The 22823-nt window shown below is 41.1% G+C and overlaps 1 protein-coding gene across 2 annotated transcripts; it reads right to left on the reverse strand.

The window, feature by feature from the left end:
* Positions 1-1564: 1564 nt before the first annotated feature.
* LOC144268772 (methylcrotonoyl-CoA carboxylase beta chain, mitochondrial-like) lies at positions 1565-22422 on the reverse strand. 2 transcript variants are annotated; one of them, XM_077823983.1, is made up of 13 exons: positions 22280-22422; positions 20700-21038; positions 18926-19122; positions 16607-16701; positions 15210-15290; positions 12086-12264; positions 10342-10534; positions 8449-8540; positions 6095-6251; positions 5102-5224; positions 3996-4144; positions 3568-3649; positions 1565-1894 (listed from the first exon to the last, which is right to left on the reverse strand). In XM_077823983.1, exons 2-13 carry the CDS (start codon positions 21032-21034, stop codon positions 1811-1813), a joined length of 1767 nt encoding a protein of 588 aa, XP_077680109.1. In that variant the 5' UTR covers positions 21035-21038; positions 22280-22422; the 3' UTR covers positions 1565-1810. The 2 variants fall into 2 exon arrangements, with proteins under 2 accessions (XP_077680109.1, XP_077680108.1); XM_077823982.1 differs by having other exon boundaries at positions 16607-16785.
* Positions 22423-22823: the final 401 nt, after the last annotated feature.

Consider the following 22823-nt stretch of genomic DNA (forward strand, 5'->3'; position numbering starts at 1 on the left):
GAACTTGAATTTTTCTATTTGCAGAATAGGTCCAATTCTCAGGTCAGGGGGGCTAGTTAAGTTGCCCTACATTGCCCTGCTAAGGTACCTCACATCCTATGAGGAAAGACTGAATCTAAAGTTTTCAGATACCAAATGGATTCTTGACCTTTACTGAATGGAGACAAAAGTGCCAATTCCAGGACTAGTTTTTATGAGGTCTCTTTCAACATTGATTCATTTCACATAGGCCAAACAGCCTTCAGATTGTAACAGTACTTGGGTCATATCATAGAATACTTTTGCAGCCATAGATCTCAAAACACTTTACAAAGGAGTAAATCATTATGACTATCCAGATGAGGAAACTGAGGTACAGAGAGGTGAAATGACTTGCCACATAGGCAGGAGAGCTGGAAACAGAACCCAGGGCTCCTGTCTCCCAGGTCAGTGCCCTATTTGCTGACTCACTGTGTCTCTTAACTAACTGAACACCTAGTACTGGCTAAATGTTACCAACAGTATGGAGAGACTAGATCTCTGAATGTTTGGTCTGATCCAAGGCCTATTAAAAGTCAATGGAAAGACCCCCGTTACATTTAGAGGGCCCTGGATCAGACTCACAGTGATGCAGATTTATAGTGTATCATAAAAGAATTCCACAACAAACTAGTTCAGAAGCAAGATGGATCCCTTCAGCCCCTGTTTACACTGATGAATGCTAAGAAGTTTGACAGTATAGTGCACACAAGGGTCACAACTGGGTATGGAAATTGTATGGCAGGCCATGAATGCTCACAAAACTGGGGGTTGGGATGTGGGAGGGGGTGAGGGCTCCAGCTGGGCATGCAGGTTCTGGGGCAGGGCTAGAAATGAGGAGTTCAGGGTGCAGGAGGGGGCTCCGGGCTGGGATACAGAGGAGTGTGTGGCTGGGGATGAGGGGTTGGGGGTGCAGGAGAGCGCTCTGGGCTGAGACTGAGGGGTTTGGAGGGCAATCAGGGCTGGAGCAGGGGGTTGGGGTATGGGAGGGGGTCAGGCTCTGGTTGGTACTTACCTCAACCCCCTCTGGTTCCTACATGGAGACGCAGCTAGGCAGCTCCCATCGGCCACAGTTCCCAGCCAATGGGAGCTGTGGAGGTGGTGCTTGGGGCTGGGCCAACGTGTGGAGCCCCCCTGGCTGCCCCTATGTTTAGAAGCTGGAGGGGGGACATGCTGCTGCTTCCAGGAGTTGCGTGGAACCCTCGACCCTGCTCTCAGCTGGAACCCCAGAGCAGGGCAAGCCCTGGACCCTGCTCCCCAGCAGGAGCTCGAGAGCCAGATTAAAATGTATGAAGGGCTGGATGCGGCGCCTGGGCCATAGTTTGCCCACTCTTGGTATAGTGACTTTAAAGCAAATATGCAGGGAAGAGTAAAGCCTTTATTTTTAGTATCAGCTTCCACTCAATTTTTATTACTTTTAATTGTTTTGTTATTGTAGACTGAGAAACTACAGCTTGCTCTTACATTTCATATACGAAGTGTGAATGTTAATAACCCAAGAATAGTTTTTGCACAAAGGAGTTTGTTTCATTACACAGAACAAGTGTCAAGATCCAAAAGTTTATTAATTGCATTTTCCTTGTTCTTTTCATACAGTATAATTTTCAAATTTGCTAGCGCAACAAGGATCAATATACAAACCTGAAATCTGAGCTTCCTTTTTGTATACTGACAGTTTCTAGAACTAATTCAAGTTATACTAAAGGTATCAAACTGTTAGAAAATCACTTCCATTTAAAAAATTGTATTTTGGCATTCTTAAAAATCCAATTATTTGCCAATGGCAGTTTGATTACAGTCTGATAACGGGGTATCGTTGCAGAGATACAGTCTGGTACTTCTGCTGTTTCATAATTGTTAAGCACTGTGCAATCACCTGATGAAAGAGAAAACCGGATAAGCAATTAATCTTCCAGAAACTGTGAATACTAGAAGTTACATTATATTTAGAAACTCAGAAATGCTTTTGTTTTTATCTCTTTCATAGAACTGATGCTTAATTGTCAAAAACTAACATATGCACACGTAGAAGAAAAATAGAGCAATATTTTGCTGGGGGAAGGAAGACGGAGAAATGTCCTTGGGAGCTCAACAGAATGTGTGGAGCAAACAGATGTCACTCTACTTTAGGCAACTGAAGAAAGATTATTAATTTGAAGTAACTAATGACAAAAGTGTACATTTTTGATTATTAAACTATCTTGCCCTACCCCTTTTGTTTGACCAACACACATTTCCCTGGAGTGATAGACTGATCATCCAATCCAAATGTCATTACAACTCTGCACTACTGGTATTCCCAATTGCACAGAAGAACTGACTATCCTGCTCCTTTTCTCAAGACTTAATCTTTTAGAAAATAATATTTTTTGGTCTCCCATGGATCAATACCTTGTCCAGTTTTTGTCTTGAAAAATATGATCCTTTCATTTGTTCAATTTTAAAGTAAGGAAATTACAATTTCTATATTAGAATGTGATTGATTTTTCTAAATATACTGATTTCAAGAGACTCAGATCATGTTTGGCACAGTTTGATATAGAAAGACACTTTTCCCCAAGTTCACTACATATATTTCTCTTGTTTAGTATTAAAGCAGGAACAAAAAAACCCCTTAATTTCAATAAACACCCCACCACTAATAGAGCATATTACCACAGAAAGGCCTATTAGTCAGGCTTAGATGTGAGCACACATTTCTCCATTTAGGTGGATATCTGCAACTCAGAGTGAGAACTGGGGTAAGAGGCAACATAGTATAGTAAAAAGACTGCTCAGAATTGCAAGGAAAATGAACTTTGGTGTCCCAATGGAATTGCTTGGGAAGGCAGGTATGGATAGCTCCCCAATTACTGTGCATTTTTCTTTCCAAATTTAATTTCTAGACAGATGTATTTAAATGCGTCTGTGAGCTCAAATATGTGAAAGATACATCAGTCTCCCATAAACAGTTTCCACAAAATGCTAAAGAAAATATTAAAAATCACTTATATAGTACCATAAATATACATCAGTGGGACAAGATCCTTGCCCTAAAGAGCTTACTGTGTCAAAGTATAGAGAACACTAGGCTCTTAAATATTTATTAATAAATAAGACGACAAGACAGAGGACATGTATCCAGGAAATCTAGATAATGAGGCGGCACAAAGGGAAGCAGAGGGTTTTAAGGAAAGATCTGAATAAGTGGATGCACAGCAGGTAAGACAGGAAGACCATTCCAAGAATAAGGGGAAATTAGAAGCCAAGAGTAGAAGAAAGAAAAATGCAGCACAAGGAAAGAGGATTAGGAAGAATTTTTTTTTTTAAATTCCTCAATCCCTAAAAAGTGGAGATGTAGGTGAAGACTAGATTATATAGGGCCTTAAAGGAAACGTCAAGGAGATTAAAGCCAATTAATGAATTCAAGGCGGTTCCATGATCAAAGCAACCAGAATGGAAGAGGACTGCAACAGGAGCATTTTGGATAGATTGGCATGGAGAGAAAAGGTGAGAAGAACCTGAATGATTTATGTGGACATGTGCATTTAATGTAAGGAAAAAGCCTACCTTCCTAGAATTGTGTGGCAGTATTATGCCATCATCCCAGAGTCGAGCAGAGGAGTGAAATGCACTGCTTTCTTCGTCTAGCCTAGATAAGAGAGTATTTCAGAAGTTTTAAAACTCCAGAATAGGAAATTCACTCGACAAGTCAAAGCAGAGAAACAGAAGCAAAAGTGAATAGGGCACAAATCCTACTCTGAGATGCATGTGTGACGCCACCATAAAAATCAGTGGGTGTCCAGTATATATCTACAGACAGAATTTGATCCCTAAGTAATTCCACATGCAAAGGAAATATGCAAGGTAGAGCTGCTTTGGTTGGTGAGATATTTAGTAGGTGTGTTGGTCTGGAAGATAAAACTAAAAAAAAAAAAAAAAAAAATGAAATTAATTTAATCATAGCCATAATTAAGGGGGTTATTTTCAATACTTACTTCTCTTTTAGATGCTTTAACTCTGAGTCATCTCCTATGCAGTCATCATCCCTAGCTTGTGGGAATGTGGAAATATGTCTTGAATCCACAAGGGCAACTCTTGCATTAGGCCACAGGAACAAGAAGTTTGGATCAAATGACCTCCCACACTTAAAGAAAGAAAGTGAGACAAACTATTCAATCTCCAGGAGCTTAAAATGAGCCATTCACATAGGATGATTCAATCAGGTCCCTGAAGAACAAAATTTAATGGTTTTTAAGGTGTGTATATTCTCCTTCGGCACATGATCCCTATCAGACTTAAACCAATTCTTTCAAGTCTTTATAGGGATCAATTAAAACACTTCAACATATTAAACTGAATTAATCACATTCCCTGCAATAATGTGCGACTTTAAAGGTATGAACCAAAATTACAAGTTTTAGCATGATCTGTGTTTGCTTAATTTTTCTGTTGCATTTTTTAAAATGTCTTTGTTTATATCTACATATAAAAAGGCATTAACAATATTTTTACGTTTTTATATATATATAAAATTTCTGGCCTAAATAACTAATAGTGACTATTAACTTAGTCTGTTGAGCCTAACTGAAACAAATGCATGTATCCATGTTATAAATGTTAAAGTCATGCTAAAGGACCTGGCTCAAGGTGGTGTTGAACAACTTAAACTCTCACTGGGTTCAATTAGAGTTCTGGTCATTCAGCACCTTACAGGATGTGAGTTGACCGATCAGTGTGTAACTGTGTTTATACACGTGCTTAACTTTAAGTGTCTGAGTAATCCCCACTGCCTATGATATTTTCTTATACTTCTAATTTCCAATTCACTAAGAAACATATGACCCTTGATCACTGAGACTAATAAACTTCAGCTGAGGAACAAGGGCAGCATTTGATCCTTAGTGTGAGCAGTTTCAGAGAATTAACTTTCACAACGGACACCCAGCTTTCACAGATAGGGACCAAACTTAGAGTTACTTTATGAAGCAGCTCCTATTTTAAAATTACAATAATGAATGGAATTACACGTGTGTGCCAATGGCTGACTGAAACAGATGGAAACCTGTGACAAGTCAAATATTACCCAACATATTAACCATACCATGGCATAACTTTCATTCCCGTAACAGCCACCAATTACAAGGGTTATCTTGGGCACAGCAGCACAAGCAACTGCAGCCATCATGGAGGCCTGTGCCTTTAATTTATTGGTGTGATCCTCTGCCTGAAATTAAAATACAGATGAAGACAGTTTAGTTCTTAAATATTTTTTCTAGATGCCCCTCATCCTAATCAAACTTATAAAGCATCTGAAGATTTCTTTGCATAAAATTCTAAGTGATCAATGTTTTCAGAACAAATAAATCAGGAAGAGCACAGCATAAAAGTGAGTATTATAGCATAGGCCATAAAACTATAAATCAGTGAAATAATTATAACCTATGTTGGTAGTGGAGCACTGCTTTGCTACATAAGCCCTGGATCCTGGAGTGACTTTGTCTCTGTCTAGGCTAGTAAAGCTCAGATGCATTGCGGCTGTACCAGGCTTGATCCCAAATGCTAGGGGCATACAGGAAGAGTAGGGCTAGGAAAGAAATGGGTGCATAGAGAGAGGAGTTCTCTGCTCATAGAACCTAGGGCTAAACCTATCCCGATGCTCTCTGTGGCCTTGGACAAGTAACTTTTAACTCTCTGCCTTGGTTTCTCCATCTGTACAATAGAGATAATACTTCATTACCTCCTTGATAAGGCTGTTGTGAGAACTGACTAGTTAACGTTTTGAGATGAAAAGCACTGAGTGCTAACTTTTACTACGAGCAGTGAAGGCTGGACACCCTGCCACCCCAGATTAATGGATAGCATTGCTAAAGCAAGAGAATGTGGATGAGTGTAATACTAGGGGGAAAATGGTGACTCTAGAGTCTAGGTCTAAGAATGAAATGCCTAAGAACCTAGTTGGTTTTATCATCAAAATGAGTAAGTTTGAAACAAAGATTGTGATTCTTAACAAAATGAATAGAGACTTTGTCAATGTGAAAAATGAGTCAGGACGAACTGGGAACTACATTCTCATTCTTGAATTACGGTGCCATACCTGTGAGAGACTTGTTGGCTCTGGTGCATGTGGAGCAGTATTCTGGAGAAACAGGATAGGAACGCATCGCTGACTACACAGCTGTACAAAGTGGCTGCCCTTTAGAGAAGCATCATGAGTCAGCTCACCGTTGTTAGCCACTATCCCAACTAGGTGTCTAACAAAACAAACATAGGAACACTTTCATTTTTGTAGATTGAGATTGGTAAGAGTGTTGCCTGTAGTAAACAAAAATAATATTCGGCTTTACTAGCATCAGTTCTATAGGAGCAGCTTCAAGAGACACTCAAAATAATACACAAATTGCACTTGCACGCTGCCTTCATTCAAGGATCTCTAAGTGCTTTATTAACACTGAGTTTGCAACATGCCTGTGGAGCAGGGTAGTGTCATACTTATTTAACAGATAAATAAACTTAGATGAAGTACAGAAATGTTAAGTGACTTCCTCAAGGTCACAGTGAGATAGTGGGCAGAGTTATGAATGCAACCCAGGAGTCCTGACTCTCTTCCTCATCAGTTAGTGTGACATACAACGTGTGTCTAGTTAACATCCACTATCCCCTATTTACATTTGAAACCAAATGTGTTTTTGAAAAGCTTTTTTATTTCTGAACAGTTTCTTTAAAAACAATGTTTATGTCAAACAAAACATGTCAAATATTCCTCCTCTATAAAATGTCATTCAAAACCACACATTTTAATCAGGATCAACATTTGTGTTGGTTCTAAGGTTCAACTTTACAGAAGCCTGCCATGTATGTTTGTGCTTCTGAATAAACAAGATCTCAAGGTAAGTATGCACTGAATGTATCTGATAACTTAACATGGTCTGTTTTAGCACATACTGAGCATTTAAGCACTAGATCACACAGAGTCTAACATAAAAGAGGTCACTCTTGGTGCTCTAACTGAAAGCCCTGTTTTCATGCAGCGCTGGTCGCTTTGGAAACGCTTGAAAATAGATTAGAAATTCATTTACTACCACTTTCTCCTTCCCCACATCCAACTTATATTGTTTAGTTAACAATGACTTGCTTCATTAAATGTCCTAAATGCTAGTCCAAAAATGCTGCTTAATGGGGTTAGGACTTTGGGGCTCTACATGGTTTAAAAAAAAAAAAAAAGGAAGGGCAGGCTGGACCAGTTTGAATGGCAAAGCTTCAATTCCTGTTGCCAGAAAAAAGATTAGGCTGTGATTATTATTTCTTTCTAGTTTATTCATGAGCAAATCCTACTCAGATTCTGAAGGATAAACTGTGCAGCTAAAACAAAAACAAACATGCTTTACAATGCATTCTGTACCTTCTGCAGTGATAATGGACATTCTGTACTATGTTATACACTCAACAGCTGTAAGTCTAAGCTTAAACTAGATTTCTAGTTTATTATGAAGATTACGCTTGTCAAAGCTGTGATTTGTTTAGAGCAGGGAGTCTGAATAAGAAATTCAACAGGACACACAAGGCCAGTAAATACTAGTAACTCTAAAGATGGCTGCTTATGAATGGTCTCAGCTTGACAAACTCTCAAACTGCTAATGGCAGCAAGCAAAATATACTTGCCCAATATACTCAGCTGTATAATCTGTCTTTTCAGCATAATGGAATGTGTGTCTCAAATATTCAGCTTGTCTCAGAGGAAAATCAATTAACCTGACTGTTAAGCAGAGTAGCATGCTATATTAATTTTAGCAAAATGATTTACCTTCTAGCACTGTTTAGTGATAAACTTAACATTCATTAAAGAGAAAGGGGCTATCAGGTTACTCTGACTCACAAAATGGGCCTAAAATATTTATTTTGATATTTTAAAGATTGTGAGTGAATTCAGTGCTAGTAAAATGTGCCAGAGTAACAGCCTTAGAGGATGAGGTAATTTTTTATCCACTGAAGTGGCACAGTACAGGAACTGGCGATGCAAAGTCACTCACACTGCCTCACCTATATACCTGAGCCCCGCTCTACGGGGCCACTTTGAGAGGTTCAGTGTCCAAGCCTTTTCATTGCTTAATGAATCTGCTGAGACTGTCAGCAAAGTACCAACTGGGATGTGGACACCTGTCCACCTAGACACTGGGCTGAATCACCAACTCATTTCATATAGGCCACAGACCAGCCATCATCTTGTAATAGCTCTCAGCCACTACTGACCTGGCCAAGTCTAAATTCAGAATCCAGAGGTAAAATGTTAGGCTAACTAGAGCTATCTTATTATCAATCACTTGAACCATCCAGAACTCTAACTTAAGGTGTTTGTTTTTTAATTGGACATACTAAAAGACCTAATAATGATACAAAAGCTTCTTTACCAACAGAGTCTGAATTTTTTATAATATACTCTTGCAGTCTTACCCTTCCATATGGGCAAATCCCGTTACTAATGTTGTTCCATATTCAGCTTTGAATTCCTGGAACCTGCTTCCATCTATCAGACGGCTCAAAATCTACAAGGAAATTACTTGTTTTCATCAGAAACTTAAATCAAGATTGGATGTCTTTCTAAACTTACGCTCTGTCCAACCAGAAATTACAGCCAGTGCTATTCAGAAGCTCAGAATAGATCATAATAGTCCTTCAGGCTTTAAAAATCTATTAAATCTAAAAATATGCAATGAGCATGAAAACAAACTTTTGTTAGTACTTGATTACCTGCTACCTGGAAACAAACTTTAAACTTGGCCTCTAAAAGGTGAGTAGTCATTCACATGACCAAAAACCCACATTTGTACAAGCAACAAAAGGCTCTTTTGAGTGCAATTACCTGGTTTGTGTGCACAAGTAACACTGCACTAAACCACACATGCGCATAAATTTTTCAGGTGTATTCTAAGAGGACCATTTCGAAATCAAGCCAAGACCCCTGAATTGTTAGAATTTATTGCTGGCAAAAGATGCTGGACTAATATCCCTGGAGACCAAAATCCTCTGTATATCCACAGACCACCTGTAACATGAAGAGTGACAGTCCAAGTTTCCCCACACTGCCCCACTAATGTGTCTGATCTGGAGGGACCACCAGAGGATGGGAGGGAGTCAGACTCCTTAATTCACTCATTCCTTGACCTCTCAACTGAGACTACCAGCAAGGGTACAAGTTAGTGCCAACTGTAGGAGTGGTTTCTGTGATGTGTAGCTTTGTCTACTGGGAAATGGACAACAAGCATCAAAACCATTTTCCAACGATTTGCAGTTCCTTAAATCAGCCACAAAGATGCAAAGCACACAGATTCTGAAGCACTCCAAGCTTCTACATGCCCAGGCATGTGGGAGGAGTAGTACTTCCAGAATCATTTGGTGCAGTTACTCTACTCTCTACAAAGTGTGTAAAAAAAAAAAAAAAAAAAAAAAAAAAAAGTTACACACCCACGAGGAACCTTTGCCATTACACTCTGAAATATATTCAAGACAGAAAGAGGAGCTGACATAGCAGTCAGGTCCTTGGCAACAATAATATGCAACACTGAGTATTTCATAGACAATGAGGAGTCCTTGTGGCACCTTAGACACTAACAAATTTATTTGGGCATAAGCTTTCATGGGCTAGAACCCACTTCATCAGATGCGTGGAGTGGAAAATACAGGAGCAGGTAAAAATACATGAAAAGATGCAAACTGCCTTACCAAGTGGAAGGTTAGTCTAAAAAGATAATTCAATTGACAGTAGGATACCAAGAGAAGAAAGATAACTTTTGAAGTGGTAATGAGAGTGGCCCATTTCAGACAGTTGGCAAGAAGGTGAGTTACAGTAGGGAGAAATTAGTATTGGCGAAATTAGGTTTAGGTTTTTATAATGACCCAACCACTCCCAATTTGCAAATTAATTCCAGTTCTATAGTTTCACGCTGGAGTCTGTTTTTGAAGTTATTTTGTTGAAGATTGCCACTTTTAGGTCTGTTATTGAGTGACCAAGGAGACTGAAGTGTTCTCCTACTGGTTTTTGATTCCTGATGTCAGATATGTGAGACAAGAATAAATGGACACAAATCTGACATACACCTGCTCCTGTATTTTCCACTCCATGTATCTGATGAAGTGGGTTCTAGCCCACAAAAGCTTATGCCCAAATAAATTTGTTAGTCTCTAAGATGCCACAAGAACTCCTCGTTGTTTTTACTGATACAGAATAACATGGCTACCACTCTGAAACCTGAGTATTTCATGTAGCATGCTTTCTTTTAATATGCAGATATTGGATTAAGCAGACACCTAAAAATTGTGAACTACTGTAGCATTTGTCCTCCTTACCAGTTTTATATGTAGAGTATAGCTATAACCTCGTGGTGCAAGCCCCAGGAGCTCTTCAGCACTGTACAGAGGATCATCATACTCCAAAGTTTCCTCTGGTGGAAGTTCATAATTTAGCGTCAAGATAATATTTCTAACACATTCATACGCTTCCTTTTCTGAAGATGCAAAATGGTCAACACAGCCACTGACTCTGAAGGACAATGACATTTTAGAAATACATAATAAAAATGAAAGTTCAGGACATCAGACTACATTAATGAAAAATTAAGGACTGATGCTAAAGATTAAAGAGGAAAAAAATCACTTCTATCATTTGCATTGTGGATTTCCAGACTCACTGAGGACTTTGTGCATTTTTGTTCTTGCTTGAGATGCAGATCTCTCATGTAAGTGAATGGAAGTGCTGTGCCTGGAACAACTGCAGTCTAAACAACAAAAGATCCACAGTGGAGAGGGGAGGAGAGAATTTCTCCCTTTACTACTTTGATGGTTAGCTATATTAAAGGAAAAAGCTTTTGTACTCATCTTCCATATATTTTGGATACAATATTTGAAATGATAAAGAGAAAAATAATTTTTGCAACTTCTTTACACCAGCAGAATTTCAGGACTGGAAATAAAGAAACCAACTTTTCATATACTGCACGGTCCCATTTATCTGAATGGCAAGGAGATACCCAAAACCTTCAGATTAATCTTTGCTCATTCACAGCATCCAACCCAGCAGGCTCTGGGGTAGAGTTTCTGAGTCTGCCAAGCCCAGGGAGCAGTGGAGTTGTCTACAATGCAGAGCACAGTGAAGACAGAACCCACCTTCCCTCCTATCTGGAGCTGCAAAAACATTCTTTTGGCAACAACAGCAATTTCTTACTTGGCAAAATAATAAGGAAGTGTTTAGATACTTGAAACTGTCCTGCTAGATGCTCTAGTCCCTTCTGAGTTCAGCTCACATTTCCTCTCAGGAAGCAAAGATTACTAGTAGAGGCAGAAAAGCTGGCTCCTTGTTTCCAGCTGTTTTTACAAGCATCCAGCTTCTTTCTTGCAGTGAAATACTTCAATGCCTCCAAATTAGGTATGTATCTGGCCCCCATTACCCTAGTATCTCAGTGCCTCACAAATTTTAAATGCATTTATCCTCACAACACCCCTGCAAGATGGAGAACTGAGGCACAGAGATTAACTGATTTGCACAAGATCACACAGGACATCTGTGGCAGAGCAGGGAAGTGAACCCTGGTTTCCCTAGTCCCAGGTTAGCAGCCTAACCACTGGACCATCCTTCCTCTCTGCTAATGTAAATAAATCAATAGCTTTCTTCCTCCTCAGATACTGTGTGAGGGTAAGTTGCAATTATGGGCCTGATCCTGGAGTTCCTATTGAATTCCTAATGAAGTCAAGTGTGTAAGATCTGAGGAGTAGGCCCTGAAATGGAGAGATTGTTTGAGCAGAAATAGTAAAATACGAAATTAAAAGAATAACAATACTTAGCTGTTATACACTTACGTTACATTATACATTTGGTGGGTTCTTTTTAAATGAATGTATCTCTAGCACTATCGCACTCCCATGTATGCGCAAAAAGGCTCTATAAAAAGTCACTTATGTATAATTTCTCATGTGTTTTCAAGACATACTTCCTATCTTTAGGATCAGACAGTGTGCTGTCACTGCAGACATCTGGCATATCTTTTGTTACTAAACATATTATTTGGGCCCCATTTTTTATAAATACTGTACCTACTTAGAGTGCATACTGGCTCCTCCTAGGTCCTCAGAAGAGATATCTTCTCCTGTGGCAGCTTTAACCAAAGGGGGTCCAGCAAGAAACATAGTACCAATTTTGTCTACAATCACAGTTTCCTCTGCCATGGTAGGAAGATAGGCACCCCCAGCTGTACAAGAACCACACACCACTGCCACCTGGGGGACAAAGCAAGACATTTGAGTAAGGAGAATGCTTGGGCAGGGACACTATTGTAATAATGTAGTAGTAAGCTATTTTAGGCACTTTTGAGATTTATGATCTTTATGCACCAAACTAAACATCCCCCAAAACTTTCTAAACAAGTCTTATTTTAAAATTGTATTAAATTAGCTGGCTGCTAAATTCTAATGTATTTTGAAAGAACATTAAAAGGGAGCATTATTAGTTAGATGATTAGCAATCACAAAACAAAAGCTTTTTCTCAAGTAACTTTAGGGACTCGTTTGGGACCAATCTTATTTAATCTTTTTATTACTGACCTCGGCACAAAATGTGGGAATGTGCTAATAAAGTTTGCAGATGATACAAAGCTGGGAGATATTGCCAATTTAGAGAAGGACCGGGATATCATACAGGAGGATCTGGATGACCTTGTAAACTGGAGTAATAGTAATAGGATGAAATTTAATAGTGAGAAGTGTAAGGTCATGCATTTAGGGATTAACAACAAGAATTTTAGTTATAAACTGGGGACGCATCAATTAGAAGTAACGGAGGAGGAGAGGACCTCGGAGTATTGGTTGCCCACAGGATGTGATATGGCCGTGAAAAAAGCTAATGCGATCTTGGGATGCATCAGGCGAGGTATTTCCAGTAGAGATAAGGAGGTTTTAGTACCGTTATACAAGAGCACTGGTGAGACCTCACCTGGAATACTGTGTGCAGTTCTGGTCTCCCACATTTAAGAAGGATGAATTCAAACTGGAACAGGTACAGAGAAGGGCTACTAGGATGATCCAAGGAATGGAAAACCTGTCTTATGAAAGGAGACTCAAGGAGCTTGGCTTGTTTAGCCTAACCAAAAGAAGGTTGAGGGGAGATATGATTGCTCTCTATAAATAATCAATCAGAGAGGGAGAAGAATTATTGAAGCGCAGTACCAATGTCGACACAAGAACAAATGGATATAAACTGGCCATCAGGAAGTTTAGACTTGAAATTAGACGAAGGTTTCTAACCATCAGAGGAGTGAAGTTCTGGAACAGCCTTCCAAGGAAAGCAGTGGGGGCAAAAAACCTATCTGGTTTCAACATTAAACTCTATAAATTTATGGAGGAGATGGTATGATGGGATAACATGATTTTGGCATTAATCGATCTTTAACTATTTATGGTAAATAGGCCCAGTGGCCTGTGATGGGATGGTAGATGGGGTGGGATCTGAGTTACAGAGAATTCTTTCCTGTGTATCTGGCAGGTGAATCTTGCCCACATGCTCAGGGTTCAGCTGATGGCCATATTTGCGGTCAGGAAGGAATTTTCCTCCAGGGCAGATTGGAAGATGCCCTGGGGGTTTTTCGCCTTCCTCTGCAGCATGGGGCATAGGTCACTTGCTGGAGGATTCTCTGCAGCTTGAAGTCTTTAAACCATGATTTGAGGACTCCAATAGCTCAGACATAGGTGAGAAGTTTATTGCAAGAGTAGGTGGGTGAGATTCTGTGGCCTGCATTGTGCAGGAGGTCAAACCAGATGATCATAATGGTTCCTTCTGACCTTAATATCTATGAATATATGACTGTATCCTGGCCCAAAACCTTGTATTACCAATATTTTTTATATATTTTATTTTAAACATGTTCATTCATTATTCCCCAGTGGTAGATTTGTTTTTAACTGTAGAAGGTTAGGTGTGTGCACCGGGAAATACACAAAGAATGTACATGAACAGGAGGTTCTAATGAGTGTAACACTGGCTCTCTCTGCAATAGTATTGTTGCTGAATCTTACAGATTATGTGTAGGTTTGGCAGGATTTGATTAAACTGACACGTCAATAAATGTCAATTTCAGCTTACGATGAAATCAAGGGGAAAAAAATGCTCATCTTCAACAACAAGCACAGCCTCCTCCCACTCACCCCCCGCCCTCGTGCCTGCAGGGATCAGGTGTCACCAGCCTGAGGCTGCGCAGGAAGCATTCTGCAGCTCTGCTGTCACAGCGGGGCTGCAGAGTGTTTGGGGTCGGCAACTTTTATTTGGCATTAGTTATAAAAGTTAACGGGTGATACAAAATAATAATGCTCTTCAATTTAACTCTTAAAATATTAAGATTAATTTTTTTGCTTGATAAACAAATTAAAATCAGCAAAAAAGTGAGATTTTACTAAGCTGTTCTCCAAGAATGTTAGCATCATTATCATGATTTATTACTGGGAAATAATTTTCATCGTCTACAGTGATGGATTATGGCCAATCTGAGTCTCTTACTCCAATGAAAACCCTACACTTCGGGGCATTTCACTCTCTTGCCCATCCATGGTGCAAAGGGACTAGCTCTGCCACTTTAGATTTAAGTTCTCTTTCCTCAGTTTCCCCGTCTATAAAATAGAGATAATACCACCTCTTAACTTATTATTGTTTGCAAAGTACTTTAAACCCTCCAGATGGAAAAGGCTATAGAAATATGATTAATACAATAACGATAAATTTTAAGTTTTAGGCAGCCATCCTTGAAAGTCTCTTGGCACCTAAAAATGAATTGCGAGTCAGATGTTTCCCCATCATCTAGCTAACTAGGAAGAAGTTCCAGAACCCCATCTTTAAGAATAGGGCACCAGCTGTTTCCTTGGTGCAGAAAAGCCCTTACTACCTCCTACTAGCTGCCAAATCCTCTCAGCACTCCCTGTCCTTCACCTGCCATACTATTCACATACCCCACAAGAGCTTCCAACTCACTTACATACTCCCAGTGATTAGAATCCCAAGCCTCAATCTGCTGTCAACACCCAGATTTGGGACCCCATATTTTGGTTGACCTAGGTCCCCTTTAGCCTTAGATCATCCCCACTAATCCATACTTAATCACCGCCACTTCCCTCAAGAACTTCATAGTTTAACTCTCAGCTTTGAAACATCTTTATACAGATCCAATATGACATTGTACCTGAGGGATTTTCATAGCAGACATTATTGCCTCATTGTAGAATATTCGGCCACCATGAGACTGGTCAGGAAAGAGTTCTGCCTAACAATGCAGAGAAAAGACAACGTTTTTACCAGAGAGTTTCAACATTATTTTAAAATGCCAACACTTTGCCTTTAGTTTTGACAAACATAAAAGCAAACAAGTTGCACAGTATATCTGATTCATAGAGGACCACTGTTACAATCATAATGTATAACTTTCAGATACTTTTTTATTCTCTATTGTATGTACTGCCCACCTGAAACTTAATTCAACAAAAATGACTAGGCCTTCTGTGCTGCACAAGGCAGAGAGAAGTCACAGATCTTGGTTCTGTGAAAGGGCAATCTATTCAAATTCAAGGACATCTGGGGCACAGAAGCCATTTCTCATTAGATACATGGGCACAGACTTAAAACCAGGGAATAGGAGATTTCATGTTCATTGTATATTTCTGAAATGAATTCAACAGAGTTTCTTTTTTGTCCTTTGTTTTCAATGCAATTTCTGGATTCAGAATTAAACTAGATGCGGCTTTAATCATACAGGGGCTCCTGCTAACTCAGTAATTGGCTCAGTGATGGTTACCATCTACAAAGCTTTGCTTTATGTTTCAGGTGGCGCAGCTTTAGCTTTTCAGCAGAAGTCATGTGTACTAAGAGTACTCATATTCTTTGCAGAAACCTGAATTCTATGCAGTGAAAATGACCTCTGCAAACCTTCTTCCTCATATTACGGCAAGGAGAAAAAAATAAAATGGAGACTAAGGGGCCTATTTATCATCAATTTTCTCTGCATTATTAATACAAACTTTATATTAAAAATACTTTGTTTTTGCAAAACTTTTTCATACTGAAAATACAAGCTCAAACACACTGAAGACCCAGCGGATCTTCACTTGAGCTCCCAGTGTTTGCTGAGTCCACAATTTGTTCCCATGTAGACACTTGAGTTTCTAAATGTTGATCATGTTGGCTTCGCTTAGATGCAAGATCAGTCAGAATGACTTCCACTGTCCTAGATGTTAGAAACATCTCCTAGACTCTGATTTGATTGCAGAGTTCAAGCGGAGTGTGATTTGGACAAAAGTTAAAGTCAGCCAGCCAAAAAAGCATAACAATGAGATTCACTTCTAAAAATTACAGGAAGTCCTCGGATTTACAACTGCGTCATTAGTCGAAACATCATAACTTGGAACCGAAATCCACTCCATTGTGGGACAGAGCATCATAAAGTCAAAACCAATTGTCGTAAGTTGAATCTGAGTGTCAATTCAGAAACGTCATAAGTCGAACGTCATAAAGTTGAGGACTGCCTGTAATCTGATGCAGATAAAAAATGGCTATTTTCATACAATGTGCCATTTCCATTATTACCTGTAGTGGTAAGAAGGCTCCCCCGCTGTCAACTAGATATACCGATAAAAGTCTGTTTTGAATTGCTATTTGTTGAGCTCTTAGCTGTTTCTTCACTGAAATGGGATAAATGGTCCCACCTTTAATTGTTGCGTCATTTGCCATAAAGACGCACCAGATTCCACAGATCTTTCCAATTCCTGAAACAGAGCCCACAGACATTTATCAAGGGCTCTGTGATAACCCAAGTGTAGACATTTTGCAACAGTTCCATACACTAAACAAGGAAGTCAACGTGCATGTTACTCTTTTCAGTAGCAGCAGCATGTCAGTAAGGCTTTCTATAGTATTTACCCCTACGCCAGTGAAGCCACAGATATTGTATGGAGAATACACCTCCTACTCTGTAGCATTACAATGTGAAGGCTAATGGCATTGTACAGATGAAAACAATGTGACCTGAAACATCTTTGCTACTGACATTACATGAAGAGTGAGCCCAGCTCTCCAGATGAGTTTGCAGGACAGGCAATTAGGGGGAAAAAATCTGTGTAAAAACTGAGAAAATCTGATAAAGAATCAGTGAGACAATAAATATGGAACCTCATTATACCATTCTTCCAGCTGCTTTTCACCACAGAACTGCACTTTCAAATGCAACAAGGCAAATTATTTTATCAGATGGCATTCACTAAGCCCTGAACTGATGATCCCCAAGCATTCATCTCATTTCACTCCCTTTTCATGTAAAAGAGTATGTGCTAGCTCACCACCCTTCCAAATGTGGGTCATTTAAGTTTTACAGAAAAAATTCCCCAGTGGAGAGGCCCACATAATACCCTAAGTACACGATGACTGGATCCTTTAAGGGGGAGCAGGGTCCAATGCACCTGTGACTAGTCAGCTGCCACACCACTAGACTTGAGAGAAGGCACCTGCAGCCTAGGGAGAGACAGAAAGGGCAGGTAAGAATTGCCTGAGAACAGATGGCAGGAACAACCTGAGGAAAAGCTGCTGAAGACCTGAAAGACAGCAGTAACTTTTTTCTGCTTGTGATGTGTACTGAGGAGAACTGACTAGAGCTGGGAAATCCTGCCAAGATATAGGAAAGCTTGTGCACAGGCCCCTAGGAACAAGGGTAAGAACCAGCTTAGCTGGTGTGAAAAGTGAGTGAAGCAATTCTTGGCGCACACAAGTGCGTGACCTGGAGAGTGGAGACCTGGTACAGGGGCAAAAGGAACTATGACAGAGAGCCTAATGACTCTTAGGGGGTGAGCTGGGAATATTGACTTTTGAACAGGACTGAAGAGTTGCTACCTTGTTTTACTTCAGGGTTTTCACTATGAGGGGTCTCTGAGCTGTGGCACTTTACATGAATGAAAGGGTTTGAATCTGCCACTGAGAGATCCATGGGTGGATGGAGGGAAACCTGAGCAGGTTGTGTCTGTACTCATGAAGATGGCTATAAGTAGGGTGCCTGTGACAAGGTTTCCCTGTAACAGCACTAAACAAAGGGCCTGTGTACACAAGGGCTTGTGAGGGCCCTCTGAATTGGGTGAATTTCACTGTAAGTGAATACTTATTTATAGAACATGAATATGTTCTGACACTTTTTGGATGGTCACAGCAACAGCAAAGAGATGCCAGAGTTCAATAGTGATACACAGGCGTAATTGGTCATGCATTCTGAATACCTACTGGAAAGAACCCAAATATCAAGTTGGTAGTTTGAGAACAACTCACTAATGAAAGCCACAGTTCCTGTGTTAATCACTCAGTGGCTCAAGCTCCCTTAATTTGACTGGGCAGCCTCTAGTTAAAAGTCAGCTACTTTTATTTGGCATTAGTTATAAAACTTAACGGGTGATACAAAATAATAATGCTCTTCAATTTAACTCTTAAAATATTAAGATTAATTTTTTTGCTTGATAAACAAATTAAAATCAGCAAAAAAGTGAGATTTTACTAAGCTGTTCTCCAAGAATGTTAGCATCATTATCATGATTTATTACTGGGAAATAATTTTCATCGTCTACAGTGATGGATTATGGCCAATCTGAGCCTCTTACTCCAATGAAAACCCTACACTTCGGGGCATTTCACTCTCTTGCCCATCCATGGTGCAAAGGGACTAGCTCTGCCACTTTAGATTTAAGTTCTCTTTCCTCAGTTTCCCCATCTATAAAATAGAGATAATACTACCTCTTAACTTATTATTGTTTGCAAAGTACTTTAAACCCTCCAGATGGAAAAGGCTATAGAAATATGATTAATACAATAACGATAAATTTTAAGTTTTAGGCAGCCCATTACATCAACTATAGAGGCCACAAATCTTACCAGTGAGGCATCCAGCTGCAGGGACATCACCGTATGGCAAATCAACGCCTGCAAAAGGGGACAGCTCAAGAAAAGTTTCGTCATCGAGGAGCATTCTTAGGCGTTCACGAACAAGCAGCTTCTTGTTCCTTTGAGTATGGCGCAAGATTGCATTCTCTCCACCTCCTTTACTGACCTTGCAAAGCAACTCTGAATATCTGATTTCAAAAACAAAGCTTAATTTAATGAAAAATAGCTATAGTCTTTTCCTTGGTATTGCCATATACATGCAATGTTAAATGTTTTAAACTACTTATGGGATCAAATTATCAGCGGTATAGACAGCTCAATCTATGGAGAATTAAAAAGTGACTGAGCAGTTACTGATTGTCACAGCTGAAGCATCTGATCCTGAGAGATGTCGAGCACTTGCAGATTAGAATTTTCACTGCAGAGCAAATATTGATTATCACAGTTTACCAGCCTTAATTCAGTTTTTGGCAAGCCTTACTTATAGAGTTCTGCTACTCTAGAAAAAGGAACCATTCATTGGCTTCTTCCCTGGCTCCCCTCAACAAGTGCTGAAAACAGCTTATCCATTGGCACAGATAGGAAAAAACTAATGTCCAACTCCATTGCAGAAAGAACGTTTTACAACAAGTGAACATTTCAGCATTGTACTTTCACAAAACTAAATCTGACTAGCCTAATTCTGTCTGAGAAGAACAGTGTAAATAAGAAACAGAATAAATGGTGAACAGTAAATTTGCTTTTTGAAATCATCTGTTTAAAAGTTAAGTAAAACCTTTTTAAAATATATATTTTCAACTGCAAGTGTCACTTTTAACCAAAAGCATTGTTTAACCAAACAATATACGAATTATTCTGTATATCATTCAGTATTTCTACTGTGGTTTCCTGCAGGGTAAGTACCGCTGTGTATGTTAAAACGTCTCATGAGAAAAACGAAAGAATTGTAAGTAACTATTTAAATACCACCACAAGGGGGCACCATATCTTTTACATAGTTTTGCTTACGGAGCATACTTCCGAGTAAAGACCTTTGAATTGTTGCCATATGATCCTTAAGGACAAACACATAAAATAAATGAATCACTTTCCTCCTTTTATGAGTAAATCTCGACTAATTGAGGTAACTGTCATCTACTATTTCACTAAAAGAAAAGGAGTACCTGTGGCACCTTAGAGACTAACCAATTTATTTGAGCATGAGCTTTCGTGAGCTACAGCTCACTTCATCGGATGCTGTAGCTCACGAAAGCTCATGCTCAAATAAATTGGTTAGTCTCTAAGGTGCCACAAGTACTCCTTTTCTTTTTGCGAATACAGACTAACACGGCTGTTACTCTGAAACCTACTATTTCACTGGAGGTTTGAAAACATATGAGTCACCACCACCACCTTTGCATTCAAAACTAAACACGGCAAATTTTATGAAGTTCTACAAAATTACTTTTTAGTAATATATGCAAAATAATACAGCATGGCTAAATGTTTTAAATTTGGGTGCCTAACACTGGACACCTCAATTGATATTTAGGCAACTACATAAGTGGGTTGACATTTGGAAACGCTGAGCAAACACCTTGCAAAGAGGTTGTGTCCATAAGCCCCAGCAAAAGAACCATTTACAATTTTCAGGTAGTAAAAAACCTGCTACAAATCTTAATGTCTAGATTTTTTTTTTTAATTAGCTATCTATAGGCTACTACATAGATAGTCAAGTTTCTATACATACTAATGTTGCCAAACGATTACAAAAATGGCCAATTACCTTTGAATACAAGCCTCACTATTCCTTAAGTTTTCTTCAAACACATGTTCACATACAGAAGGGATACGTCCATCTAAAACAGGGAAGGTTTTTGTATACTGTCCGTATCTTGCTTTGTTACTTACAAAACAATGGGGAAACATATTACATTTCAATGTGGGGACAGTCTTTTTCATAACCTGGCAGAGACTATTTTGTAGCGTCCATATTGTTTGTCTGTCTTTGCAGAAGTCCTTATAATTTCTTATGAATAAAGGAGTTAAGGTTTGGATTCTTGAAGACATGAAGCTAGGAGAGGGTCTCCAGAGTGAGCATGCAGTGATATTGTTCCACATGGCCCTAAGAATTAAAGAAGGAGAAATAGCTTTTTATTTCCAGAATCCAAATTCACAGATCTCTCGATTGAAAGGGTAAAAACTAACAGGCAGACCACATTACATGACACAATTGTCAAATGCTGAGTCTTGAAAGTCTAAATTCAAGTTATTTTTGATCTATTTAACATTTACCAGTGAACTAAATGCTCACTGAATAGTAGACTATTTTTAGAATTACAGAGCATCCCTAGCTCCTAAAAACTACAGTTGAAACTGCAGGTGTGGGGCACCTCTGAAAATCAGGCTCCAAGAACTGCATGAATGATCTGTGGCAGAGCAGAGACCCCCCAAGCGACTGCAAACGTTCACCCCCAGGTGTGAAGCAGCCTTCAGTTATTCAGAAGTGGGTAGGTGTGAAAGCTACATTGTTTACACACCAGTAACCACAGGGTGCTAGCTAGTCCTGCTCCGCACTAGGGGCCTGCTTTTCTGGATGTCTTCTACATACTTTATTGCCTGTTCTGATCCTTCCCTGTGGAGCACCTGACACTAGCCCCTACCAGAGACAGGACAGGGGGCTAGATGGACCATTGGTCTGACCCCCTACGGCCGCTCCTAGGTGGCTCCCACCCCACAGAGCTGAGGCCTTCACAACCCTGCCAGGGCACTGGCCTAGCCCACTGCACAGCTGGGAGCTGCCCCACCACACAGGAAATCTGAGCAATGCAGGGAATTGAACCAGCCTGGACCAACCACCCCGCCCCCTTCTCCCGCCCGCACCCACAGCGGCTCTGCCGGGGGCCCAGCGCCGCCGGGCATCGGCCGCAGGAGAAGCCGGGCCTGAATTCAGGGCGCGGGAGCAGGCACGTCTCCCCGGCACCTGCTCCGCTCTCCCCCAACAGCGCAGAGCCTTCGCGCCGGGGAAGGGAGGCGGGGCGGGCCGCCGTGAGGGGGCGGCCGGAGAACGCACCGGGCGGGGGGGAGGGGAGCCTGCAGACCCTCTCGCGGGACCCTGGGTCCAGCGGCGCAGCGAGCTCGGAGCCAGGCTCTGAGAGGCAGCAGGACCCGACCATGCGCCGCTTCACCCCGCCCCCAGCAAAGCTTCGCTCCGAGCGAAAGTCAGAGTCCGGTCCGGGCGGGCCCTACCGCCCCGCCCCCGCCAGGCCCCGCCCCCGCTCAGAACTCCTGGAGTGAGGCCCCCACCGGCCTGGGGCGCGGCCCCTCCCCCCGCCGCCTTCGGGGGCTCGCGCCTGGGCCTCCTACCTCAGCAGCCCCAAACTGCTGCCCCAGAGAGCGACTTCGCCCGCGCTGCCCGCCCCGCCAGCGCCAGGGGAGAGCTGCTGGGCGAGCAGCCCGCTGAGCACCGCTCCGGGGCCTGCCCACGCCAGTCACTGCCAGGATCCCGCCCCCGTGTCTGCCCGCGGGGTCCTCCGAGGGTGGGGCCATATCTGGTCAGCTGTGGGGCGTAGGCCCTGTACTCCTCCCAGCTGAGGAGATTCTCCTGCAGGGGCCTGTGCCGCGAGCAGCAGGATCTGAGCTCTGCCTCACTCTGATAGCGCAGCTGGGAGAGGCAGCACGATGCTATCCATAGAGTCCCAGAGAGCGAAACCCCCTCCCCCAAACCTTTACCTCTGATCTCCCCCCGCTGGGCCACAAACCGACCCCTCACCCCAGCAAAGCTGGTGGCAGACGTGTGACAGTCTCTCCCAAATGTTCAGCACGGGCAACAGAGGAGACCACCCAGCCTTCACTTTTGCTTATTGCCTGGCCTGATCTGCAGAGGTCTCTGCATGGGCTATTAAAATGC

Source organism: Eretmochelys imbricata, chromosome 8 (genome assembly GCF_965152235.1).
Source record: "Eretmochelys imbricata isolate rEreImb1 chromosome 8, rEreImb1.hap1, whole genome shotgun sequence".
Taxonomy (NCBI): domain Eukaryota; kingdom Metazoa; phylum Chordata; order Testudines; family Cheloniidae; genus Eretmochelys; species Eretmochelys imbricata.